At 46.3% G+C, this 12,956-nt stretch overlaps 1 protein-coding gene across 2 annotated transcripts in view; it reads left to right on the top strand.

Annotated features, from left to right (window-relative positions):
- The first annotated feature begins 234 nt into the window (after positions 1 to 234).
- Positions 235 to 12,956, top strand: part of Ccnjl (cyclin J like) — a 58,410-nt gene continuing 45,688 nt past the window's right edge. Inside the window, exons 1-2 of one of the 2 annotated variants that reach the window (XM_034506273.2) lie at positions 235 to 418; positions 807 to 911. In XM_034506273.2, the coding sequence (XP_034362164.1) occupies positions 849 to 911 (63 nt within the window). In that variant the 5' untranslated portion in view covers positions 235 to 418; positions 807 to 848. Of the gene's footprint in view, positions 419 to 538; positions 614 to 806; positions 912 to 12,956 lie in introns of those variants that run through there. The other variant, XM_076937025.1, reaches the window with a different exon arrangement.

The following is a 12,956-nucleotide window of genomic DNA, read 5'->3' as shown; positions in this document are numbered from 1 at the left end:
TCCCCAGGATCAAGTGGGTAGGGTGACTGGGGATCTCCCCCAGAGTCCCAGGGAAGGTGAAACCTAGCTTTCCGCCTGGGCGAGGGAGGAGGGTGGGCAGGAAGCACAGCCCAGCACCGGGGAAAGAAAGACTGCCATTCCCAGCCCCCCGCCCCGCGGGGCGCAGGGCGCTGGAGGCGCATGCGCGAAGCCCGGCCCCCAATTCCCCGAGCGAGGGAGGGAGGCCCCCGGCGGCCCGAACTGCGAGCCGCGGCGGGACCGAGCGCACGCAGGGGCGCGCCGGTGGCCGGGCGGGACGGGCTGCGGAGGCGGTCGCGAGCACGGGAGGCCAAGGGCCGGGCAGCCACCGGAGGGCACTACGTGCCCGGGGCGGGAAGGGACCCGCCACCCGCAGCCCCCCACGCGGGGACAGCGATGCGTGAGTCTCGCCCCGGCTCGAGGGCAGGATGTGCGAGCAGGACAAAGGCTAGGCGGCGGGGGAGGAGTTGGGGACTCTGAGCCAATGACCCAGCCAGCCCCGGGAGAGCTACTGCAGCCGGCAACTTTGCAACTTTTGCAGAGGGGGACATTGGATATTCTGCAAGTTGTTGCACACAGTTCCAGATCGCCCCAGGTTGGGCGGGCGGAGGGAGGGAAGGGGGGGACACTGCTGGTTCTTCAGGACAGCGGGCGACAGCCAGCTCCATCATGCAGGGCAGGAGGGGGCGCCCGTCCGGGACTGGGACAGGGACCGAGGAGGATCAGGGTCACTGAGGGCGGGGTGGAGGAAATGTCTCGGATCACTGAAGCTCCTGGTGTCCTCGTAGGGTGCTCCCTGAGATCCCGGTAGCTTCATATCTGCGGCGGTGATGGATGAGCCGTGGTGGGAAGGGCGCGTCGCCTCGGACGTACACTGCACTCTGCGCGAGAAGGTCAGTTCCTCCCCGCCCTTGTCACTCGCAAGGACTGGGTATTTAGAGTCACTTTCGGTGTAGGTGTCTTCAGGATGCCCCGCGTGGAAACTCAGAACTCTTGGTGCCTTTCTATTTGTACGCCTGCTCCTTTACCTTCATGGGGAGTGTGGTCTTCCTCCAGGGAAAGAACCTGGAGATCCAAGAACTTGAAGTCGGTTTTTTAGGCGTGCGGAGCACCAGACAACTAAATGAAGAATAGTTCGTTTCCCCTTGTATTTCCTCCCGAGATTACTTTACATGGTACAAGAATGGACTTTACAAAAAAAAAAAAATACTGTGTATTCATTTCAGTGTGTAATTCAAAGACACATAATACTGCATACTATACTCGATGCTGATTTTCTTTTTATTATAATAGTGATGTAGCAATTGCTTTTAAAATAAAATTACTAGACTGGTGCATAGCTCAGTGGTAGAGCAGATGCCTAAATAAATTTATGTAAACGTAGTAAAGTTACAGTTCGGTGTAAAGAAACATTAGGTAGATTGTGGGAATTCATTGTTAAGGCAGGAACTGAATGATTGAAATTAAAAAGTCAGGCCTGGAGGTAATCCCTGTGGAGACAGCAGAAGGATCTCCAAAAGTTCAAGGCCACCTGAAGCATCAGGGTGAGCTCCAGGAAGCACAGGGCTACATAGTGGGACACTTTGTCTCAAAACAAGAGAAAGAAAAGACAAACTAACCTTAACTGAAAGAGGTTGCAGACTGGAAAGCTAAAGGAGAAAAAACACAAACTCCCCTGCCAGTTGGCCTCCAGTGGAAGAAGGTGGGATGGCTGAAACTTGATCCCCTCTCAGTTCACCTCCCGAGGCTGCTGTTGGCCACTGGGAAGCTGGGAAAACCCAGAGGACTAGAGGCTGTTTCTTCCTTCCTGTACCTGGGCTGGGAAGGATTGTTCACGGAGCAGAGAGTTGGGCCAATGGAAGCAGAGCTACCGTGACAAAGTACTAGAGGCTGGAGGGCATCCTGTAGCAAAAAATGTATTCTCTGATGTTGGGAGGATACAGAAGATGATCTTTCCTTTTGCTTTTGAGACAGGGTCTTGTTATGGAGCCCAGGCTAGGTGTATATTTACCGTATAGTCCAAGTGGCCCTCAAATTCATGGTCCGGTCGCCTCAGCTTTCTGAGTGCTCTTAACTTCCTCACAGTATCTACCTCTGTGTCATCTCCTGTCTGAGGGTCTGTGTCTGTTTTCTCGTGGGAGCCCATGCTAACCCAATAGGATGTAACTGTACTTTAACTGGTACATCTGAAAGGATATGACTTTCAAGTAAGGTCACATTCTCAGGTTCTAGGTGGATATCAATTTAGGGGAGAGGTAGTCTCAACTGGTTTGTCAGGCCAGTGTAGGACAGAAGTTGTCTTATTAGGGCCCATGGGTCTCTGCAGAATTGGGCTCCCACTTTCAGCACATACATAGTGTCTGTGCAGACCTGTTATAGTGTCCCCAGATTCTCCGGCAAGGTGGAGTGTGTGTGTGGGGTGGGGGGTGGGGGGGTAGGCTTGCCTCATAGGGGAGTGAGTGTCTTCTAGTCACACTAATGCTTCATTTTAATTTTTTCTCTTTTCCTCTACTTGCTGACCTGTCTCTCTCTGGCATAGTTTTCCCGTGCTACTTTGCTCTGTCCAGGACAGAATGTTCCAGTCTGGGGATCGGGAGATGGTTCTTTGCAAAAGCAGGGCATGGGAGTGAACACAGTTAACTAAGCTCTCAGAGGCTGGAGGGTCAGAAGTGCAAGGCCAGAAAAGAGGGCTCGAGGAGGTAGGGTTGTACATACAGTATATTTTCAGCCTTTTTAAAGAAGTATTGGCTGAATACAGGTAGTAAGGGTCACTGGAGAACTCGCCTTCCTGATTTAACTTAGCTCAAGTGGTTGCCATTTTTGCATGTAGCTTAGGGCATGTGGGGGAAGCAAAGGCAAAAGCTTTGTGGAAACAATGTAACTCCAGAGTTACTTCCCTGAGACATTCCAGGCTTGAAGCCGACCTTAGGGTCAAATCTCAAGTCCTTTTAGTTACAATGTCCCACTTCCTCCAAATACTGTTGACTGTATTCTTACTGTATTTTTTCTCCCTCTTCAAAGGTGTTTAAGAATGTTTGACTTGATGGAATTTTGAGTGAAAATACATGGTAAAGGGACTGGTACCCCGCTGATCTCCTGTCTCAGAGGAACAAGGGCTAGTCTTTTGTCTTTCCCAGACAGGATAATTTTTTTTTTTTTAATTAAACATCAACTCTAATAATGTGTTCCCAGTACTACAGACCAACTTTACAAGTGCCTGGCACTCGCTGGACAGTCACCCTTTGTTCAGTGTTGCAGACGAACACAAAGCATGTTTGCATACAGGCTGTGCAATTGTTTTTGTGGAACCACAAGCAGCCATCCTCTCCTGGTGGCTGCAGAGGGTACAGCTGCCATCTCAGGAATAGCAGGAGCCCTACTTTGTTGGATGAGAGAGTCTGGTGTAGGACCACACTGACAATGTGGAAGATATAATACCATATAAACAGGCCTAGGTGCTGTATGCAAGGTGGTATCTCCCGAGCTGACTAATTTATCTGCTCTCATCCCAGATGCTGTGGCTCGTTCTTCCCCTATAACCAGAATTCCATTGTGTCAGTTTCTTGCTTCAATACCTCCTGTACTTTAAATAAAATTCCCAAGGGACTAGAGAGATGGTTCAGTGATTAAGAGCACTGGCAGCTCCTGCAGAAGACGCAAGTTCAATTCCCAGCACTCACATGGCTGCTCACAGCCATGTAAATCTGTAACTTCCATCCTAGGGTATTCAACTCCCACTCTTCTGGTTTCTGTGGGCATTGTGTGCACACAATACACAGCTATCCTTGTAGGTAAAACACCTATATACATGTTCAAATAAAATTGCCAGTCCATACTATTACCTGGAGTCCCTGACGTAGCCTCCCTGAACTACTCTCTTATCTTGTCCCCTCCCCCTCCCTTGGAGCCACACAGACTTCCTTTCTGTCCCTTGAACACGTCAAGCATCTTTATGCCTCAGGCCCTTAGTACTGGCTGTTCTTTCGCAGTCTGTGTTTCTTAGTCTGTCTCATAGTAACCTCCCAGTAATTTATTATTTCCCCATGGGATTACTAGATCACCCTGTTTTAGTCTCTTTATAGCATTTACTAGTATCTGAAATTGTCTACTGTTAGTTCTCTATCTTTCCCCTGATTCTAAAAATATATGTTTCACAAGAGTCTGCCTAAGTTTGTCTCAGGCTGTTCTGGGGCCTCCAGGCATAGAATGGAGTCTTCCCTGTATGTTCAAATGATGAAAATGAATCAATCAATATTTTCTCCTATAAACTAGGGAGAAATTGTGTTTGGGAATATAAGGATCAATGGATACAATCTAAGAATATGAGCTATGTAGAAGGTATGTGGCTGGTGTCCTGCCTTCTCCCTTAGGGTTGTTGTGTGGGACACGAGTGGACCCCTTCATATAATGTGTGCTCAGCTAAGGCTTGGGTTTGTTTCTCATGGGGTCCCTAAATGTGACAGTGATACCTATAAGAAAGGTATCTCAGAGGTCTGGGGAGGCGGCTCAGTAGATAAAGTGCTTGCCATGCAAGTGTGAAGACCAGAGTTCAAATCCCCAGCATGCACACAGAAACCAGGAAGGCAGGGTAGCCTCTTGTCATTCAAGCACTTGTGTGTGTGTGTATTTGTGTATTTGTTTGTTTGTTTGTTTTTTCTTAAAAAGACATCATACCTGTGTGTGGTGGCACACAACCATACTTTCAACATTTGGGAAGTGGAGGCAGGAAGATCAGAAGTTCAAGGCCAGCCTTAGCTATGCAGCAAGTTGGAGGCCAGTCTGGACTATATGAGAACCTAACTTATCCTCCCTCCAGGAAAAGAAAGGTGTTGTCATCTTCTGAGGCCAGTACGTGGTAGTAGGTAATGCTCAAAGTGAAAGGGCCAAAGCAGTTTGTTAAAAGGCTGGGGATGAGATGGTCACCCAAAGGCCTTCCACCCAGCCTGAATAGGCATCAGGAACTAATTGGGAGCCAGGTATCTTTCTACTGAATGTCTCTGGAGAAGTGTCTCCCACTTCTCCCTTTCCAGGCCACCTCTATCCCACACTAAGCCCTTAAGTTCCTCCCTTGGTCCTTCTTAGTCCTGTAACATCTCTGGAAGACCCCTTAATCCTAAAACATACTGCCCCTTAGCTCTGCCCCTTCTGACCTGTCTCCTGCAGATTTAACAATAGCTGGAGTTCCTACAGGAGAATTGGGTTCTGCACCAGGCACTGAACAAGAAAGAGGGTCATATCATGGCCACCTGGGAGGCATGGAGGATGGCAATAGTGATATTTTTTATGGCCTATGCCCTCTTGAGTATTCAATTAAAACCTAGAGGTTTTTTTTTTTTTTTTTTTTTTTTTTTCCCCCAGAAAATGCATCCTCCTAAGTTTAAAGTTAGTATGGTCCTCGGTCTTCTACCTAATAGGTTTGCATAAGTTTGGGTTGCATGTAGAAGTAGACACAGACAGCACCTACCTTGAGGCTCACCTTCCTCATCCGGCAAACTTTGCCCTCCCCACTATGTGTCCCAGCCCTACTAATCTTGCACTTCCTTTTTTTTGTGATCTTTTTTAACCCATGCAGTAGCTTCTCCCTCAAACTAGGCTGTGAGCGGCTTGTGGGCATTGTGTTGCAACATTCCCAGGCCAGTGTCTGGTGCAAAGAGAACTCAGGGGACGCTGCCTTACTTGATACAAACACAGCATGCTGAGGGGTTAGAGAAAGGAACCAGATGGACTTCACTGGGATGTGTTGCATAAATAGCCGTGCAGAAGTGTTTTTCTGGGATCTTACACCTGGTCTTTGGCATTGGACTGGCCTCCAACTTGCTGCATAGCTAAGGCTGGCCTTGAACTTCTGATCTTCTTGCCTCCACTTCCCAAGTGTTGAAATTGGTTCAACAAGTGGTTGTATGCCACCTGGGTACTCTTTTCTCAGATGATGCTGGGAAGGGTCATAAGAAAATAATTAGCCACAGAGGCAGGTGTCCCGTCCTAGACCAAACTACACTGTAAGTAGCTTGGGAAGAATGACTACGTATTGAGTTCAGATAATAAGAATAATTTCTCCCAGATCTCAGTCAGGGAGGATCTATTTGCCTTCCTTATCTTATCCCCAACTGAGCAGCAAATATACATAAAGCTTGCTCTCATCTTCTTTGGACTTATGTTCGGTTTAAAGCCCTTATTCTCCAACTAGGAGGAGGGAGTTATGAAAGCAAGCAAAGAGAGTGAGGACCCTTGTTTATGCTTGTATTTAATACTGGCTTGGCATGAAGACCTGACTTTGGAGGTTTTAGGGGGTAACTTCATCTCTCCCAAAGCCACACAGCCATGTCCCACTTTGACATGACATAATAGATCTACTTTTCTAGGCTCTAAAGATCCTAAAGCCTAGAATCCTTTCCACCAGATACTCCCTGACTCCTGGAACGGAGTCATAGAGTGCTTTAGAGTCTACTCATCCTGCCCTAGATTAAGATCTTTAGCACCTTGCCATCGGGCACATTTCTCCTACTTCCTGAAACTACAGTGCGTGCAGAGAAGACCTTGCTATGTGAGACTTATGTTTTCAGTTGCTTTGGTGTCATTTGCATTGCTGGGGATGAGACCCAGGGCTTGTGGTTGCTAGGTAAACACTCTCTTACTAAACTATGTCTCCAACTCTGCGAAACCGGGTCTTTTGAACCAGAGGATGAGTAAAGGACATTTTTAATAGTTTGCGATTGTATTTATTAGAGTTATCTTCCAAAACAGTGATGACAGAGGTTTTGTTGTGGGTTGCTGTACTTGATAGAAGTGTTACACCTTGCCAGCATCTGTCCATCTTTATCTTGTTGGTCCCCATCTTGGTTCCAGTACTGGGATTCACCCATTTCGAAGTGGGGACCTGTAGGGCACAGAGTGAATAACTGTCTTAAAGTTACTTTTGAAGAGAAAAAAGAATGTTTTAGCAGAGAGTAGAAACAAAAGCTGAGCTAGAAGGTGATTTAAGCTGTCATTCAAGACACTGTAGTGTGTTTTGCTGTGCTGTAGTCTCAAGGAACTATGCTTCTCCTAAACCACTCCCAGAAGCTAGCAGCTACAGGTGCAGGCCTCACCCTGGGCATTCAGAAAGGTTATTGTCAAATACAACCTCTCTGATTGATCCTGGGCGTGCTTGGTGCCTCGCCTGGGTAAGATACCTCTTTCCTTGAAGAAGCATGGCCTCTGCCACCACCTGCCCTTGGGCAGACGGAGCAGCTGTTACTTGTTAACTCTTTCTCTTGAATTCCTTTCATTTCCCTATACTAGGCCAAGCCCCTGTCTCCTTTTAAAAAAAAAAAAAAAAAAAAAAAAAAAAGTGCTCCAGGTCCACGTTCAAAAATCTGACTAGGAGCCAAGCCTAGGGCTGACTAGTGCAGGCCTTCAAACCCATTACCCAAGATGCTGAGGCAAGTTGGAAGTTCAAAGCCTGCCTAGGCTACAGAGCAAATTGAAGGCCAGCCTAAGATAAGTTACTGACATCCTGCCTCAAAAGGAAAGCTGGGTGTGGTGGCTCATTTCTGTAATCCTAACGCTCAGAACACTAGGTCAAGAAGACTACCTCGAGTTTAAGGATAGCCTGCATTATTACATAGAGGGCTCCAGGCCATCCTGGGCAACAGAGTAAAACCTTGTCTCAAAACCACAAAATAAATAAGTAATAAATAATGATATCAAGGAAGAGAATATAGCTCAGTGGAAGAGTGCTTGCCTAAGTTGAATCCCTAAAAGAACAAAATAATTGTTGAGCAATAAACCAAACAGTCCAGATCAGTTATTGTCCACTTGGGTTTCCCAACTCCCTTTCCTCTTTTGGCTTCCAAATCCCTCCATACACAAAAGGACCATTTTTCATATGTCTGAGACATACCCATTTCTTCAAATAAAAAGATGTCCTGGCTGCTGTTGGTGGTTGAGCCTAAGATCTAAGAGTGTTGGTCTTGTCAAGCAGGGCTATCTCATGGCTGTGGTCTATACTGTCACTCTAAGCAGCTGTCCTTGGTGGCTTCTTCCTGGAAGTGAATATAGCATAAGATGATACGGCTTTTTCTGCTGTATGAACTGCAAAGCTGACTTTGCCACCCTGTGTCCAGAGTAATCAGGCCCTGTTGTGCACCTGGCTGGCCTGGAGGGAGGGCCGTTTAGCTCTGGGTCATGCCAGTGTGGGGAGGATTCTGGCAAGATCTTGGTCAGTAGTGAGTGCACTAACAGAGACCACATACCTGGGAATAGCTTTGAGCTCAGTTTATTGCGGGGAACAAAGACTATTTAAACCTTTTGGGGATGAGCGTACGTCATTGGTGGGGTCCAGGGTGCCGGGGATGCCTCATCTGATGAGAAGTAATTCCAGGCACTTATGGACATGAACTTAAAAGCGGGGATGGGGGGAGGAAGTTTAGCTTGTCTACTAGCTACGTAACTCCTCTGGTGAGGCAAAGGTGTGGGGCATAGGGTTACTTGCGCTGGGACATTAAGGCCTGTGGCAGTGGCAGTGGCAGGGAGCAATCCTATTCCTGCCCATCTAAGGACAAGATTTTCAGGTTTGGACATGCTTTGACACACATCCCCGCCTTGACCCCACTCTTCCTTTAAGCCTGCTCCTCTGGTTCCACAGCTCCCTGGCCCCACAGACTTGCACTGCCCAGGAGGAGGGTACTGATGGGGTGGGAGACGGCTCAAGAAGGATGGGAAGCTGCTGGGAGCCTTAATGGCATTTCTGATGGCATTCAGCTGTCCAGCTATTCAGCCCCTGACCCCAGTGAACCACATCTGTATATTCATGTCTGTGTGTCTGTGTGCGTGTGTGTGTGTGTGTGTGTGTGTGTGTATCTGTGTGTGTGTGAACTGAACTGAGGACCTCACACATGTTCGCTAGTAAAGCACACCATGCTGAACCATTGAACTATATTCTCAGCTCCCCCCACCCCCTTTTTTTTAACCTTTTGTTTTGAGGCAATACAAATAGCTTAAATGACAGGCCTGTACCATGAAGCCCAACTCCTTGTAATTGTCTCATAAGAGGAGAGTACAAAATATGAATAAGGACTCTGTGTGTTCACTTGAGACCTCAGGCCTTAGGGTACCAAAGTATTTGGTGTGATCACAGGACCCAGTGGAAACTTGGTCTCAGTGCTTCTTGTCCTGTGGAAACCCAATCCTTTTGATTTCTGGACCACGCACTGTCTTGGAGAGAAGACAAGGTGCTTTTAGTGACCCTCCAGTCTCTGAAGCATGGGATGCAAAAACCAGGCTGGCACCCTGGTTGCTGGAGAAGCCTGTACTTGCTAGCTAAATGAAGGCAGAGTTTGTAAGGCCAGAGCTGGCCCTGAGCCTTGGCCCCTGGCTTTGTCTTCACCTTCTTAAGCCATTCAGCACCTTGGGCAAAGGGAATGTAGTCAGAGATTTTCTAGAATGTGTACACTTGGCAGAATGAGGTGACACTGACCTGTACACACACACACACACACACACACACACACACACACACACACACACACGTTGTAGTTGTCAATTAATCTCTAATCAACTCAGTGGTGGCTATGCATTCCTCACTACCCACCCCAATTTTCTGGGTTCCCCCATGAAAGACACATACGACACAGCCTTATATCTTAATATGCCTTCATACAGCTCAATAGCGGGGCCACTCCCAAACCTCCATGTGGCTAACACCTCCCCTTCGATATTCTTGAGTTATTACTTAAGAAAATCTCTATTCCATTGTTTCCCTAGATCCAGTTGTGGGGGGGGGGGTGCTGGGCCCACTCTTCCCTGGCTCTTACATCTTGGCTGTCTCTCTGTCCTTTACTTCTCAGGTGAGGCAGCTACTCCTTTCCTGGCATGGCGGCTAACTCCTTTCCTCTGTCTCTCAGTCCTTTGCCCAGGAATCCTAAAAGTTCCACCTTTGTCTCCCTGCCCAGCCATTGGCTACCGGCAACTTTATTTACCAATCAAAACCAACTTAGGGCAGGGTCCCTCAGCACCTTACATGTAGATGTGCAGATTCTCATATAATTTGGGGGACCAAATTAACATAAGTAGCATTTCCTAAACCAAATTCACAACATTTCCCTCTTTTCATCCATTAAAAAGGTCTTTTCTCTCAGATATACATTGAACATAGTTATAACAGTTATGTAAGCTATAAGGTATGATATACACTAATAACGTCTAGTTTATCAATTTTGTCAATTTAGATACGTTACTCTAACATCTATCCTAACTTAAAGAGCTTACAATTTTACACTTGAATTATGTTTTGATTTTAACTTTTATTACCATCTGAAAAAAAAAACCATCCTTTTAAATCCACATCATCTTCCCTAATGTTAAACAACTTAATTTTGATTATGACACTATAACTAGTCATTATTTACCAATCAAAACCAACTGGGGGGGGTGTGTGTCAGGGTTTCTCAACATTTTATGTACAGATGTGAGGATTCCTATACAGTTTTGGAAAACACACACACACACACACACACGAGGTGGGGTGAGGTGTTTTGTCTGTTTAGAAAATTGCAAAAGGGCTGGAGAAATGGCTCAGTGGTTAAGAGCACTGACTGCTCTTCCAGAGGTCCTGAGTTCAATTCCCAGTAACCACATGGTGGCTCACAACCATCTGTAATGGGATCAGATGCCCTCTTCTGGTGTGTCTGAAGAGAGCAGCAGTGTACTGATATACATAAAATAAATAAATAAATTAATTAATTAAAAAAAAAGAAAATTGCAAAAGATAAACACAAGAGAAATTGGAGGGATGGCTCAGTAGTTAAGAGCACCGGCTGTTCTGCTCTTCCAGAGGACCTGGGTTCAATTCCCAGCACCCACATGATAGATGACAACTATCTCTAATTCCAGTTCTAGGAACCCAAACACCCTCTTCTGGTCCTCCTGGGCACTGTACTTATATTATGCACAAACATACATACAAGCAAAACTCTCATACACAATTCAGAAAAAAATCCAGGCAAGTTATGAACCTGTGGTCCTCTTGCTGTAGCCGCAAGTTCTGAAATTAAATGTCTAGCCCGTTCCTTTAAAATTTCATTGCCAATACTATGCACCATGCTTTACTTTATGGCTGTACCATGATTTGATTGTTCTTCTTGCTGTAGGATTATGTTCCAATATTTACTGGCTTATGTCAAGTTCAAGTGTGACTGATATACTGGTATATAGCAGGACGTACAGGTCTGAAGTATGCATACAGTTTACAGTGTATTGAGTTTTCAAGGATGCATGTAAACATGTAACTAGTACATTTTTTTGTTAAAGATTTATTTATTTATTTATTTATTTTATGTATATGAGTACACTGTAGTTTTCTTTTTGTTTTAAAGTGCATTGTTTTCATTTACGCTCACAGCAGAAAGTTTCAGTCCTTTATTGTGTTCGATATCACAGCAGCAGGATTTTGAGGCAGCTTCTCCACTGTCGCTGTCTTCAGACACACCAGAAGAGGGCATCAGATCCCATTACAGATAGATGGTTGTGAGCCACCATGTGGTTGCTGGGAATTGAACTCAGGACCTTTTTGGAAGAGCAGCCAGTGCTCTCAACCACTGAGCCATCTCTCCAGCCCGTAACTAGTACATTTAAGACAGAGGATATTATGTGAACCTAAGAAGCCCCTTTGTTCCTCTCAGTTATCCAATCCTGACCCTAACCTCAGACCCTTTCTAATCGACTGCTTTCTCTTACAGCTTAGGCTTAGTCTTTCCCAGAGGTTTATGTACACATCAATGGGTCCACACATGCCCTCATCTCTGTCTTTCGACTTAATATGATGTTTTTGTGATTCATCTGGGCTCTTTTGCCTTTCAGGACTATAACAGTTTGATCGGCCATTCTTCCCCTGGATGTCTATTGGGTTATTTCAAAGTGAATCGCTTAATTGTCTATAGTATAGTGGTGATAAGCCTTATCTACCCGTCTGTCTAGGAATAAATTCCTAAAATGGAGCTGTTGTGTGACTGGATATGATCATTAAGAACCTTACATGTCACCGGTCAAATTCTCAGGAGGGGACAGCAATGTACACTATGGCTGGTGAGGATGCCTGCTTCCCTGTAACTTGGCTGGCCTAGATAAAATCTCTTCTAAAAAAATTAGTGCCCTTGGATTAGCTAAAACGATGTCTCATTGGCTGTGTGTAAAAAAAGACCAGGATCCCAGAGCAAGAAGACCCCAGAACAGAAAAGCATGGGCCAGGGCACCCTCCTATGCCTCTCAGACGCCCATGAACTCCCAACTGTAGCCTGGAATGGGCCCGAGACCCTGTGAGGGGCTGGGAGGGGGCTGCTGGAAGTCTCTGCTGGAAAACTCTTGCCCCCTCTTAACCCTGGCACTGCAGTGTGTACTGCAAGTGGCAGGCGCTCGGTAATTGGATGCTTTGGAAGCAGAGTTTCAATTATCTTGAGGCTCGGGGTCCCTTGCAGGTCACTGGAGCAGATGGTGCCAGAGTCTGAAGTCATTAGAGTGAACCTCAAAGATAGCCCTTATCTTTTCCAATGTGGCTACTTTTAGTCATAAGAAAGAAAAAAAAATCCAACCAGTTCAGAGCCCCTCTGACTCTGGATCTAAGCATTATGATTTTTTTGTTGTTGTTATTTGTTGGGTCTGTTGCCCTTGATTTTTTACCTATTAAGGTTTTTTGACAAATTTATTTTGCACTCCCCTCCTATGCTTCTCTCAGTCTGTCTGCCCCCTCCTGCATATATGACAGGCCCTCCTTATGTGGCCTTGGCTGGCCTAGAACTCGTTATGTAGAGCAGTCTGGCCTTGAATTCACAGAGATCTACCTGCCTCTGACTCCTGGAATGCCAGGATTAAAGGTGTGTATCACTCGGCCTTGCTTACCTTATATTTTTGAGATGAGGTTTTTCAAGCTCATCTATTCCCTACAGTGAAGGCCAGCAAACCCC

This window comes from Arvicanthis niloticus, chromosome 6, assembly GCF_011762505.2.
Source record: "Arvicanthis niloticus isolate mArvNil1 chromosome 6, mArvNil1.pat.X, whole genome shotgun sequence".
In the NCBI taxonomy this organism is placed as follows: domain Eukaryota; kingdom Metazoa; phylum Chordata; class Mammalia; order Rodentia; family Muridae; genus Arvicanthis; species Arvicanthis niloticus.
Note: the sequence above shows the minus strand (reverse complement) of the source record. Positions and strands in the feature narration are given on the sequence as shown.